The sequence below is a fragment of the Cydia pomonella genome, chromosome 18 (assembly GCF_033807575.1).
Source record: "Cydia pomonella isolate Wapato2018A chromosome 18, ilCydPomo1, whole genome shotgun sequence".
Taxonomy (NCBI): domain Eukaryota; kingdom Metazoa; phylum Arthropoda; class Insecta; order Lepidoptera; family Tortricidae; genus Cydia; species Cydia pomonella.
The window spans coordinates 10531739-10545028 of record NC_084720.1 but is presented as its reverse complement, the minus strand read 5'-3'; the positions used below and the strand labels follow the sequence as shown (position 1 = coordinate 10545028).

Below are 13290 nucleotides of genomic sequence, written 5' to 3'. Positions count from 1 at the left end.
TACCCTTTGGTATGCTTAGGAGAGCAGATCTGCTCCATATATATTCAGGCGTACAACTGGATGAGCATTTAAATTGGTATTCTCACCTTGACCAAGTAATCGGTCAAGGCACATTGCACCAGGTAAAACAAATCTTACAAAGTCTCGCAACATCCTAAATGAAATCTATATCTCCCTGGTGCAATCTGTCTTGTTGTACTGCATATCGGTCTGGGGAGGTGCAGCAAAAAGTCGCTTCATCTATCTTGAAAGGGCTCAAAAAAATTAGATATCTCACTGAAATGCTTTATCAAAACTAGTGATCTTCTCTCGGTAAGGAAATTATACATGTATGTATGTTCTGCAAACAATAATAAAAAAACACAAACTAATACCCTACAACACTAATTATAAAAACAAAAGAAATATGGTTAATGTAGCTAAATCTTTACGCACGAGAACTAAATTTGCTAGATCGCAGATTAACGGAGAAACTGCTAAGATCGGAGTACTAGATACATACACGCACACGCTTACGCGCACGCGCACGCACATACACACACACACACACACACATACATGAACATCCTTCTCAGTCGACATTCACACCTTAAATTTAATGAAACAAATAAGAATTAACAGGAACAGTGTATCTGATTGTTATTGTAGGTATGTCTAAGCAATAGGTTAAAAACTGTTTAACTAGTAAATCTGTATAATAACCCATACTTGTAGTTATAATATACATATATATATATATATGTACTAGCTGTAAATCTAGGGAAGAGCGGTGCCTCCCAACACAAGCATTGTTTTGCTTACCGGGCGGCTCCATCCCCTGCATCACAAAAATGTATATTATTAAGCAATAAAGAATTTTGTATTTGTATTTTTGTATATTCAACCAAATTCAACTTAAACATGAAGATGTCATGGTTGCTAAATAAATTAATAGTTTAAAAAACACTAGAAAACCACGCTTTTTTAAATGCACGTAATGGCTCCTCTACACGATGGCCCAGCGTAGGCCAGTCCTAGGGACGCATTTATGCGTTAGAGGTAAGGTCCGACCGAGATCTCGGTCTCGGCATTCTCGGCCAAAATGGGCCGAGATTCTTGCCGAGACCGAGACTAGGCAATGATTTATCATTGGTGAATTTGAATTTTCCGCGCACGAGCGCCGGGGTCTAAGTCACCCGTTGATTGCATCGCCCGGTTGGTGTGACGTTTTTTGTGATTTTGATTGGTTTCGTACCAACATTTAAAGCCAATTACTTATCAAATACTAAGTGTTGGGATGGGATAGGCGCGGTTGCAAGTAATGACTTGATCATTTGGGTCTTTTCGTTTTGTGGTTGTTGTTATTGATTAATAAATGAGTGTATATCGTAATGGATGTAACTTCGATGAACTTGTTGTGAGTGGAAGATGACACTGGATATTTTGATATATATTTGTGTTAACGGGAAAAAGCAAACAGTAGGTAAATACAAAACGACACCTGTGGCGGATATTTTGGGTTACAATATAGAACTCTTTATTTTGAATTTTGTTATTCGTACCTCTTTTTGTGCATATCCGTACTGAAAAAACCAGCCAAGTGCGTGTCGGACCACGCATAATGGAAGGTTCCGTACCTTCATACAATACAAAAAAGCCGTACAAGCAAAAGAGCGTATATTAGTGGCACTTTCGTTATTTTAATAAGAAGATCAGTTTTTTTATTACTCTTAAATGGCTTAACCGACCATATTCAAAATAATTTTCCTGAAAAATTATTTGCTTATTAAGCTTTATTATTGAGATATTTTTAAATGGTTTTGCTCTCCCGGTTCGAAAGTTAGTGGAGATCACACTATTTTTTAGGGAGCAATTATTTCTAAAAGTATTTACTTAATCAATAAAACTTTTTTAGCAAGCTTTATGTCCTGGCAGAATATCAGTGCCTCTCCCATAGGGTGAAGCGTAATACTGAGCCAGAACCCTTTTGTTTTGCTGCGACGCACACAACATTTCCTATATGTATGTAACAGTATTATTTAAATGTATTTTTTTTCTTTCTACTTCTATTTTGTATAAATGTGTATTTCTCTCGTATAATTTTGTATTATCTGTTTTTTTGTCATTTTATTAATTGTATTTCCTGTGTGTATTGTGGCAAACAAATAAACGGATTATCTATCTATCTATCTTATGTACTTTTAAAGACCTATCTAATGATGTGCCACGTGATTTTTTTAAGTATTAGTTACATTTATATGGAGTATATATTTGAAAATATATTTTACAATTTTTTTTCGAAACTAAGAAGCGACTTACATAATACATCTACACCTATGTTCCAAATTTGGTTATAAAATATATCATATATTTTTTGAGTAAAATGGCTGTGACATACGCACAGACCGACAGACATAAGGACATGACGAATCTATAATCGTTCCATTTTTGCCATTTTGGCTACGGAACCCTTAACTATATTCTGATAAATCGTCGAATTTCGATTATAAAAACATTTATAGTGTAAAATACGTCTTTTTTTGCTATTTTATAAATACTCGGTCTCGGTCTCGGCCGAGAACCCCATTGAATCTCGGTCTCGGTCTCGGTCTCGGCCGAGACAAAAAAAGCGTTCTCGGTCGGACCTTAGTTAGAGGGAGCAAATAATATTGCTATCTCATTTCACCGCATAACTGCGTCCCTTAGACTGGCCTAGGCTGGGCCATTGTGTAGAGGAGCCTTAAAAAATTGAAACCTGATCGTGTTCAAAGTCCATTACGCGACCTTTTTCACAAGTGCAAAAACCGACAAAACCGGATTTTTTTACTGTAACCAAAACTGACAGCTACGACACTAACGTCACTAAACTAACCTAAAAATCCTACAATTATTCACTGAAAAGATAATAACATGTAAATTAAATATTATAACTAAAAAAGAAAAATGTCGCGTATCATTAACTACGGCATTAAACACTTATGCGCTGCTACTAAAGGAATTCATCTTCACAATCGAGGTCCACTTGTGCACAATGTAAGCCGAAGTAGCAGCAGTACTCCTCCAAGTACTGAATCCTTTATTAATAATATGACCGATTGGGAGACTTTAAGTAAAAAGAAAAAGATAAGTAAAGCTATGAAATCTTATTTAGAGAGAGCTCAGGCACATGACGAGTTCATGAAAAGGCAGGAATTCGAGTATAAAATAGGCAAAAGACATCTTGCTAATATGATGGGTGAAGACCCCGAAACTTTTACTCAAAAAGATGTGGACAGAGCCATTGAGTACTTGTTCCCTAGTGGTATCTATGATAGAGCCGCTCGGCCTTTGATGAAGCCTCCAGAAGAAGTTTTTCCAGCACGAAAGGCTGCAGAGTTTGATGAAGCTGGCAGGCCACACCACTTTTTATTTTACACCGGCAAGCCAAATTACTACAAGCTACTGTATGATGCGGTTGAGAGCATACAAGACCTGTACAAGTTTGAGGATAGAGTGATCAGGAAGCAAGCTACACCTGACCCTAATGGCTCCATGAACCTTGTCAGCAGTGTATGGTTGAAAAAAGAGCAACTGGAGCAGATGCTGGTTGAAGGACTCTCAGACCTTGAATATGACAATTTTCTGCTAGTTATGGAGAGGCTCGTTTCTTTACCTAACTCGTACAGACAAAAAGAATTTATTGAAAAATACCGTAAGCCACTAGTGTCTCAAAAATTTGCCTTAGAGATCCCAAAACCTGCTTATGATGCTAAAGGCAGAGCCTTTGTTACAACATATGAATGCTTAAGAAAAAAAGCAAGAGGCGATGTCACTATAAGGTCACCGGGAACAGGTAAAATTACAATAAATGGAAAAGATTTAACTTATTTTGAGGACATACAGCCTAGGGAACAGGTTATGTTTCCTTTAGTATTCACAGGGCTCCAGGACCGTGTGGATGTGGAATGTAATGTTGAGGGTGGGGGTACTTCAGGCCAGTCAGGAGCAATCAGGTGGGGGATTGCATGGGGTCTCCGCAGCTTTGTGGACAAAGACATGTTGGAGAAGATGCAGGTGGCAGGCCTACTGACGCGTGACCATCGCCGCCGTGAGCGCAAGAAGCCTGGGCAGCCAGGAGCTAGGAAAAAGCCTACTTGGAAGAGGCGTTAATTTGTTTTAGATTTAAATAAAAATAGTATGAGTAAATGTAACTTTATTACAATGCCAGTTTCTTTTCCTTTTTGTTCATTATCCATTATATAAGTATTATTATATTTTATACTTTAACATTGTTTTTCTACTTGTTGACTGTAATGGTTGAATTAATATTTCGTATACCAAACTGTAATTGGGTACTTTTCATGTATGGGCTCCCAACTCAACTATAATATTTATTTCGAAACGGTTTAGTCAACTATAATAAAATTGACCAATCACAGCTTGCCACGGTCAAGAGGAGGAAACAAAACTATAGCTCAAATTATTTATTTTTAGGTTGTATAGTAGAAACGATTTCTTTATAAGTCATAAACGCACATGTGACACCCTTAATATAGCAACATCCATAGACTACGAAAACCGCTTACTGTTTCTTGTTAGTCTCCATAGGCTACGGTGGCCAAAATTGAGAAGAAAACTGTCTAAAAATTGAATTTAGCATGGAGCAAGTAGCAGGGCCTTACGGGAAGGTGTCGTTGACCACCCCGCCGGGTCCCGGCGGCCGGGGCGCGAACGAGTATGAAGGTATCGCGGCTGCTCGCGTATCTTAAATTGCTGTTTACTTTTGATTTGTTTACCTATAAGATTTTATTAGTTTAAAGTATTATTATTGTTGACTCGTAGAAAAAGTATTGTATACAATGGTGACTTCTCAATATCGTACCTCACTTACGACCTAAAAGCTCTATTTATATCACGAGTGTATAAAATACTATATCGGTTGGTTGGTTAGCTTTTACCTGAAAAAAAATCTTAGTTACTTATTTTTTAAATAAACACCCTTATTTATTAACAAAACGCGTGCCTTGACTCGTAATGTTATGTTAATTATTAAAGGTTATATTTGACAAATTTGCGCGCCCTCGTGGATGACACGAACATATGGGTACGAGTTAAAAAAAAAACAGCTGAATATTTCTGACATACCTATGGCAAAGAATATGATGATAATATGAGGGTTGCTACTTATTGTATCCGGAATGGGCCATCTACTGGAACCTGGGCCTACGTGGCCTCACAATGGTCTTAAATGCCAGAGACGCTAATGGCGGATAAAATTTTTATGCTAATATCCGCCGAATGAACAGAAAAAATCTATTTAACTACTGAAGCTGCTCACAACATTTCAGTCTGTTAAGAATTGCGATCTGTAGAGAGCATCCGGACATACGAAAGCAGTTTGCCCCAGTCAAAACGGAAACCTTCGCTAACGCTTCGGTCAAATATATAAACGTTATATATACCAATAATATAAAAAATTGATCTATTTAGAAACATAATACAATTTGTTTCATATATCCATCAATTGATTTTACATTGTAGTATCATTTTAAAAATTCTGTGTTACTGATGACTTTTTGATGTTTGATGTTTTAGTGTCAAAATGGAAATTGTGCTATGAAAAGTGGTTTCAACATATGCAAAAGTGCATCATTCATCTTGGTGAACAAATATAAAGGCAATAAAACCATTTATACCTATAGCTGTTTGATATTTTTTGTATTTCCGGATACATACAGCTAAGTATAGCAGGCAGCAGGTCTTGTACCACACATATAGAACCCTCACTTTAAGAAAAGACGTATGCTGCCTGTAATAGCCTCGTAAGGCCCAAGGTCCTACCAATAGGACTTATTCAGTTCGATTAAATTTAAATCATATTCAATTAGGACAGAGTTGCATTTTTGTTTCGTGCAATTTTCAAACAAAATAAAATCAACTGTATTCCGTGCACTATAGGTTCAAATTCCAGTGGCAAATTTTGGATTTTTCGTTTCTATGGCTGGGCCTTAAGAGGATAGGTACGGTCACATCTTAAAATTTATGATTATTGGAAAAAAAATCTTAGTTTCCATTGTGGGTAGGTATGTAGGTGCCCCAGTGGACATATGTATTGCAGGCACCATATTGACAATATTATATTATATATATTATATATTGAAATTGACAATTAAAATAATCAAAAACAAAACCAATCAGATATATGGACATTTTATGTAACAATGTTTATGGCATATTTTTATAGCTCAGCTTTTCTTCTTGTAACTTTTTTTCATAGATTTCTTTCTGCCACCAATCTTCTTCTTAAACATCTGGTTCTTACGTGACGTGTTGTGGATGCGCTTCTTCATCACTGATTTAAGTTCTCTTCGTTCTTTTGGTGCGTCTTGTGAGCCAATGTTGTTGAAAAATGCCAAGCCATCTATAAAATACAAAAAAAAAAAACAATTTGAACATGTGTTTCCTTTCACCGCTGACAAAGCCGATTCTTTTTTTTCGATTAGTTAAGTCTATTTGTGTGCGTACAAAATTTAGACCAAAATATTTTCATTTATCTAAAAACAGCAGCGTTGGCCGAGTGGATTTGACGTCCTACTTTCAATCCGGATGTCGCGGGTTCAAATGCTGGCTCGTACCTATTGACTGTCGTACTTGACAAATGGAGTCGAAAAGTGGTAAACCACTTTCTTGGCTAAGTTCTGGAAAACTCACTGGTACAGACCAGTGAGTTTTTCAGAACTTATGTACCGAATATCATTTGATATTTACCATTAGCCTTTCGGTGAAGGAACATATCGTGAGGAATCCTGCATACATCGGCGAAGAAATTCTAAGGTGTATTTAAAGTTTCCAACCCGCATTGGGCCAGCGTGGCGACGATAGCCCAAACCCTCTGGTGCACGAGAGGAGGCCTGTGCCCAGCAGAGGGACGTATATACTTTACGAGTAATTACCGATTCAATTTCCATCTGCTGGGATATATTGGTGGTTCTCAGATCGGTTTCAGAGTCGGATCAAGCTAGGTTGGCAGCGATTTTGATAGCACAGACTGTGAAAGTGTTAGGCCGCCGACTTGACGAAGTTTGACGTTTAAAATAACACTTGGCCAAAATCCAGTATGTGCTATCAAAATCGCTGCCAAGTTAGCATGGTCTCTATATTTTTCAGGATTCGAAATTATCCAGATAATTATAGTCTTTGATAATTATCGCGATAAATATCCCAGGTATGGATGGTGCTATATTTATTTTCTTGTAATTCTTTGACAGTAAATAAATTAATAGTTTAAAAAACACTAGAAAAACACGCTTTTATAAATGCACGTATTCCCTTCGTCAAAGTCATTATATTAAGCGGTGCGTTTGGGCAATATGCATTTCGCGGCCAAGCTGTTCTTTTTGCTCAGGATATATTTGAGATAACTGAAAAACTCCCAAGTCAATATATTATAGGTTTGTTAAAACCTTGAAACCTGATCGTGGTTAAATTTCGTTACAAGATTTTTCTAACCAATCCAGACACAGCTATGATACGATGTTCCATCATGAAGTTCCAGTTCATATCTTCCGGCTCCATCATCAGATTAGTTCGACAGTACCATATTATTGTATTGTCATCAGAACTACATACAGCTGCCAATTTTCATGACGCTGAATTCCATTACATAGTTACATACAGGTCGACCTAATAAAAGCGTGTTAAAAATATGATTGGGGAGTTTTTTGCTATATACAAATAAAAACTGAACTAATATTTATTAGTTTTTTTATAAACCATTGAAATATAAATAATCATCATGTAACAATCTAAGTATATTTCGTAAAATTTTAGTTTATTATCAAATCGATAAGGCATAAAATTTGTACGAGGGTAAATAAAAAAATATTAGAATTGCATATTTACAAAATCATATATCTTTACTCATAGTTTTATTTTAATGTTAAGGTGTCATTATGTCCTATTATTTGACAATTATTTTAATCTTATTATTCCCACCATTTCACTGTCATAAATTATTTTGTGCAACATGTCGTTTAATAAGTCCAACTATGGAAAAAATAGTTACGTGCCGTGATAAAGTATTATCACTGAAAAAAGTCTACCAGATTTTTTTTAGATACCTATGGAGACTGTTGGCACTGATGCTTTACCTACTCTATTCCACTGCTGCTTACTGGATTGCTTATTTTAAAACAGGTTGATCTAGTTATCTGTAAAGTCGACACCCGGCACCTTAATTAGGCGGGTCCACACAGAGCGAGCAGGCGCACGAGGCAATCTCCTTGCGCACAAACCAGCCAGTGTAGACGTGCCTCGGCCGAGTGGCTCTGTGTGGTGTGGACTCGACTATTAACGAACAAAACGTTGAAAAAATTGAAACAATGGTTTTATTTTAGAAGACATGCGAATCAGTTTTAAATATCTAGCAGAGACCCTTAAGATTTTATTTGGTATTGTGGTCGAAATATTTTCTTTTCCTATTTCTAAGAACTTTATCCTTGCTGCTTTTCACCCACGTATAACTAAACTTATTGGTTACAGCTTTTATTTCTTCGATAGCTACAAACCAAAGACGAGTAGATAGGAAAGACGTAGGTCTGCAACTTTACATGCATTGTACGGACGTTATGTCTTTTTTTTCGTTTTTGTTTTGCCTCTGGGCCCGTTTCGTTTTATTAGACGTATACTTTAAAAAATAATTACCTTTCAAACGAATATCGTCTTTGGAGAAAAATAAGTTCTCTTTCCAGACTGCCTTGACTTCTGGAAGTTGTGGTACATCTTTTCCTGTATTGTTATTATCCTCGGGACCTTCATCCTCCGCTTCAGATTCAGATGAATCATAAACAAAAGGATTTTTTTCACCAGGATCCAAGGGATTTTTCACTTTTTTTTGCTTTTGAGGTTGTGCTGGTGTGTAGCTATCTTGATCCGTTTTACCTAAAAAAAAAACAAATTCTTCTCAATAAATAAAACATACTCTATATCTATGTCATTTACCTACCCACCATCCTCTTATCCTACTCCTGTACTAAAAGACAACCCGCTTATGGGTATGACAGCCATATCTCAGGTTGAGGAACCATCCTAACTTTTACATTCATAATATTAGTCTGTTTTTTGACTGATTTGTTTGTTTTATTCGTATAATTGTGACGTTATTTACCTGTTGAAAGGGAGAAGCGCTACGGTGGTCTAGCATCCGGAAGTCGCGGGTTTAAACCCAGGCTCATACCAATGAGTTTTTCGGAAGTTATGTACGAATTATCATTTGATATTTACCAGTCGCTTTTCAGTAAAGGAAAACATCGTGAGGAAACCGACCGAAACTAATCCCAACAAGGCCTAGTTTACCCTCTGGGTTAGAAGGTCAGATGGCAGTCGCTTTGGTAAAAACTAGTGCCTACGCCAAATTTTGGGATTCGTTTTCAAGCGGACCCCAGGCTCCCATGAGCCGTGGCAAAATGCCGGGACAACGCGAGGAAGAAGATTGTTAATGCAGGTAAGTGAAACATCTATATTATCTACCTACTACTAGGTAGGTACTCATTTTATTGGCCTGTCAAGAATCGAAGAAATTAAGGAAGGATTCTTTCTATGGGGGAATTAAAGGATCTGTTATCTGAAGGAGTGTTATGAGAACCTGTCTCCAACATTTCAGCGACTTGTCTGGCCTAGTGGGTACTGACCCTGCCTATGAAGCCGATGGTCCCGGGTTCAAATCATGGTAAGGGAATTTATTCGTGTGATCAGTTGATCACCATGGATATTTCGTCAGATGACAAGCAAAATTCACCAATCACCACCAAAAGTTCATAGCCATAATGAACCATATTACAAAAGTGAAATATACATAAGGTTGATTTTCCTTTATTTATTTTTTAATTGTGAATTTTGCTTGACATCTGACAATTTGTTCCTAAGTCATGTGTTTTCTATGTATTATATTGTTGTATAAGTACCCACTACACAAGCCTTATTAAAGTTATTAAGCTTACTGTGGAAAATAGGTAATTTGTGTAATAATATCCTATAATACCTAATACCTATCTAACATTCATACATGTACCATGTACATACTTTGAGAAACAGTATCATCCTCTCCTGCATCATCATCCCTATTGAAAAGGCTTCTAAGGCTGAATCCTTCAGCAGGCTTCTCAAAAGCTTCCTTAGTTATTTCACTTTTGTAAAATTGCTCCTTTGAAACCTCTACTTTTGGGACTTCTGGCTGTAGTGGAGCTGGTTCAGACATTTCTTTCACTTTCTTTTTTGTTTTTTTGGATTCCTGCTTCACCTCTTGCATGGGAACCACAAATTTTGCATGTTCTGGATTCATGGGATCAAATCTTATCATTCCCATACTTGGTCTGAAAAAAGTATAAATTACTTTTGTTATTGATCTATCAGGAAGGGATTTTCAGGTGGTGCCTTTGCATGTCCTGTCCAAATATGAGAACAAAGTAGGCTTGGAGCTTAAAGAATAATCAATTTTGAAATTAACAAAACTAACAAACTACTTTGACGCAAAAAAATAAACAAATCAACATGACTCAAAAATCTTATAATGCCGGAGTCAAGGGAGTACAAGCAACATAGTACATAACGATACAAGTGTGAAAAGTAGGAAATTAATTCGCACGTGTATTGTACAACGATTTACAGTGCATATGGCCCTTTAAATTTTTGACATACACACGTATAGTGCTAGTTATCACACTAGGGCAGCAAATTAGCACCATATGTGCTGTAAAAATAGTTATGTAATAAGCTAGGCCCACACAAAGCGAGCATACGCGCGAGGCAATTTCCTCACGCACAATACAGCCACTGTAGACGTGTCTCGGCCGAGGCGGCGCGCGCGTTTTCCTCGCCCGAGTGCGCCTCCTCGGCCGAGGCATGCTTACACTGGCTATATTGTGCATGAGGAAATTGCCTCGCGCGTATGCTCGCTCTATGTGGACCAGACTATTAATGAATATATGCATTTAATTTACATGCATTAGAGAACCTAACTTGTACTCATACAATAAAGTAGTCAGCTTCAGACATATCTGACACATTTGAATACAAAATTCTATGTTATCTCTTAACATACTGAACATTTAAAAAAATATATACTTACTTAGCTTTCTTATCTTTGTCAGGTTTATTTGTGTGTGGTTGGATTGCTACACCAAGAACATCCTCTAATATCTTTATCTGCTTTGTCTTTTCATCCCCTTGTGTGCCTTGAACAGGTTCACTTGGATCCCTATCTCCGTCGACTTCCGCAGCTTCATCTTCCGTTTGGTCGTCTTCAATGAACCTTTCATCTAAGACAAAGCGTTTGTCAGATTTGTATCTCGATTGTAAATCTAAAACCTTTAAATACATCCTGTAAAATATTTTATCTACACTACAAAACAAGTTAAGTAGTTTTAAACAGTGATACTACCTTTTGTCCTTTCTTGCCTTCATACTGCTTTTTTATTTCAAAATTAACATCTCCATCGCTTTCATCATCATCAAAAAGCATATTTTTCTTTGCTTGCTTTTTTTGTTCAGGGTGTTTAGCAAATTCTTGTAGATCATCCTCTGTGTCAGAAAATCTTAGTTTTTTATTGAGTTTCTTATCCTGTGGAGATATTAAGGTAATTAGATTATTTTTCCATACTGACACGACTGACACATGCTGAATGGAAGTAGCTAAGTGGGTTTGCCATTAGGCGGGTCCACACAGAGCGAGCATACGCGCGAGGCAATTTCCTTGCGCACAAACCGGCCAGTGTAGACGTACCTCGGCAGAGGTGGCACGTTCAGGCAAGGAGAACACGTGCACTGCCTCGGCTGAGGCACGTCTACTCTGGCCGTTTTGTGCGCAAGGAAATTGCCTAACACATATGCTCGCTCTGTGTGGACCTGCCTATTCAAAATGATCTTGGCTAAACTTTATATGACAAAAGGTGGGAATATAAACTTGTCAACTCTACTGTCCTACAGGTAGCACATATTTTTAAAACATTTTGTGGCAGCATTTCTAAACCAATCACAAAATGCTGTGTTGTAAAAAAATCTGTTTATTCTATTTTACTAATTTTAGCTTAAAGAATGATACTTACAATGCCTATCAATCCAGTTTTGATTATTTGTTGTTTACTTTTGAATTCTTGTCGCTTTTTAATCATGGATTCCATTCTCTTCTTGCTTGATTCTAATTTCTTTTTGTCTTCTGCAGATACAGCTTGGTGTTTATTGAAAGCTCCATCACCAGGAGGTTTATGGATGTTAACCTTATGTTCATCAATCCGGTGCTCCTTGAAATTTCCAGCCGGCTGGATTCCATTTTGGTTATTCTCAATTTTCCGTTTTCTTGGGTTTAGTCCTTCGCCCAATTTAATAACAGGATGTTTTTTTGATGGTTCCTTATGGCTCTTGTGCTGGATATGAATAAGATTGTTGAGATTTTGCAATACAGCAAATAAGTAAAAAGATAGATAGGTATTAGGTAACTTTTCTAAGCTGGTTCAATAAAGTATTTAGGCATCATAATGGAAAAAAAAGTTTAACTATTATTATATTTATCAATCAATCAATTTTTCGTGTTATGGCTCCATCAAGGTGTTGATGATTCTGCCAATGTCGAGGTTGGATAAGACACGGCTAGTATATGAATCTTATCATATTACGGTCTTAGTTATAAAATATTTTTACCTTTTCTGACTCTTTCCGTTCATTTTCTTGTCTTTCCCTTTGCAATCGTTCAAGAAAGCTCTCTCGCGCCCTGGTCACATAAAGCTTGCTGCCATTAAAATCTGAATTACTAAAGTGTCTGATACCTAAAAGTAAATTAATAAAATAGGACAACATATAGGACAACAAAGATGACTTTTCGTTAAAATTTTGGCGTTAAAAAAAGAATAGTAGCTTTAATACTTACAAGCTTCAACATCATTATTAGCCCCGGATATTGTAACGAATGCAAATTTTGATGCTTCATTTTCTGCTGCAGGTTTAGATTTAATATCTAAGTTGGTTACTTCTGCAAATTTAGAAAAGACAGAGCGCAGCTCGTTTTCTTCAAAATTGTTGGGAAGATTTCCGACGAAAAGTCTTGTTTTGGACATTATAACTGAATTGCTTATTGTGTGCAAAATTTTCACTAAAGCATTATTAGAAAATAAAATTTTATAAATATAATTTCTAGTACTAATTCTAGGTTATGTTTTGTAATGCGATTTTGACATTGACTGACGGCATGCACGTAGTGATTTATGCTACGCTCTTTGGCATGCATGCTAAAAGTGCTAAAAGATTTTTTATGAAGCTTGCACACGGCACGGTGCCGTAAAG

At 36.8% G+C, this 13290-nt stretch overlaps 2 protein-coding genes across 2 annotated transcripts; one reads left to right on the top strand and one right to left on the bottom strand.

Annotated features, from left to right (window-relative positions):
- Window positions 1-556: 556 nt before the first annotated feature.
- On the top strand, window positions 557-4180 carry LOC133527401 (small ribosomal subunit protein uS9m). The gene has a single exon (XM_061864394.1). The coding sequence runs from the start codon at window positions 2923-2925 to the stop codon at window positions 4126-4128; it is 1206 nt and encodes a 401-aa protein (XP_061720378.1). The 5' UTR covers window positions 557-2922; the 3' UTR covers window positions 4129-4180.
- Window positions 4181-6152: 1972 nt separating this feature from the next.
- On the bottom strand, window positions 6153-13213 carry LOC133527393 (nucleolar protein 8). The gene is made up of 8 exons (XM_061864376.1): window positions 12878-13213; window positions 12652-12776; window positions 12060-12377; window positions 11396-11575; window positions 11084-11322; window positions 10039-10328; window positions 8662-8898; window positions 6153-6379 (listed from the first exon to the last, which is right to left on the bottom strand). The coding sequence occupies exons 1-8, from the start codon at window positions 13062-13064 to the stop codon at window positions 6204-6206; spliced, it is 1752 nt and encodes a 583-aa protein (XP_061720360.1). The 5' UTR covers window positions 13065-13213; the 3' UTR covers window positions 6153-6203.
- Window positions 13214-13290: the final 77 nt, after the last annotated feature.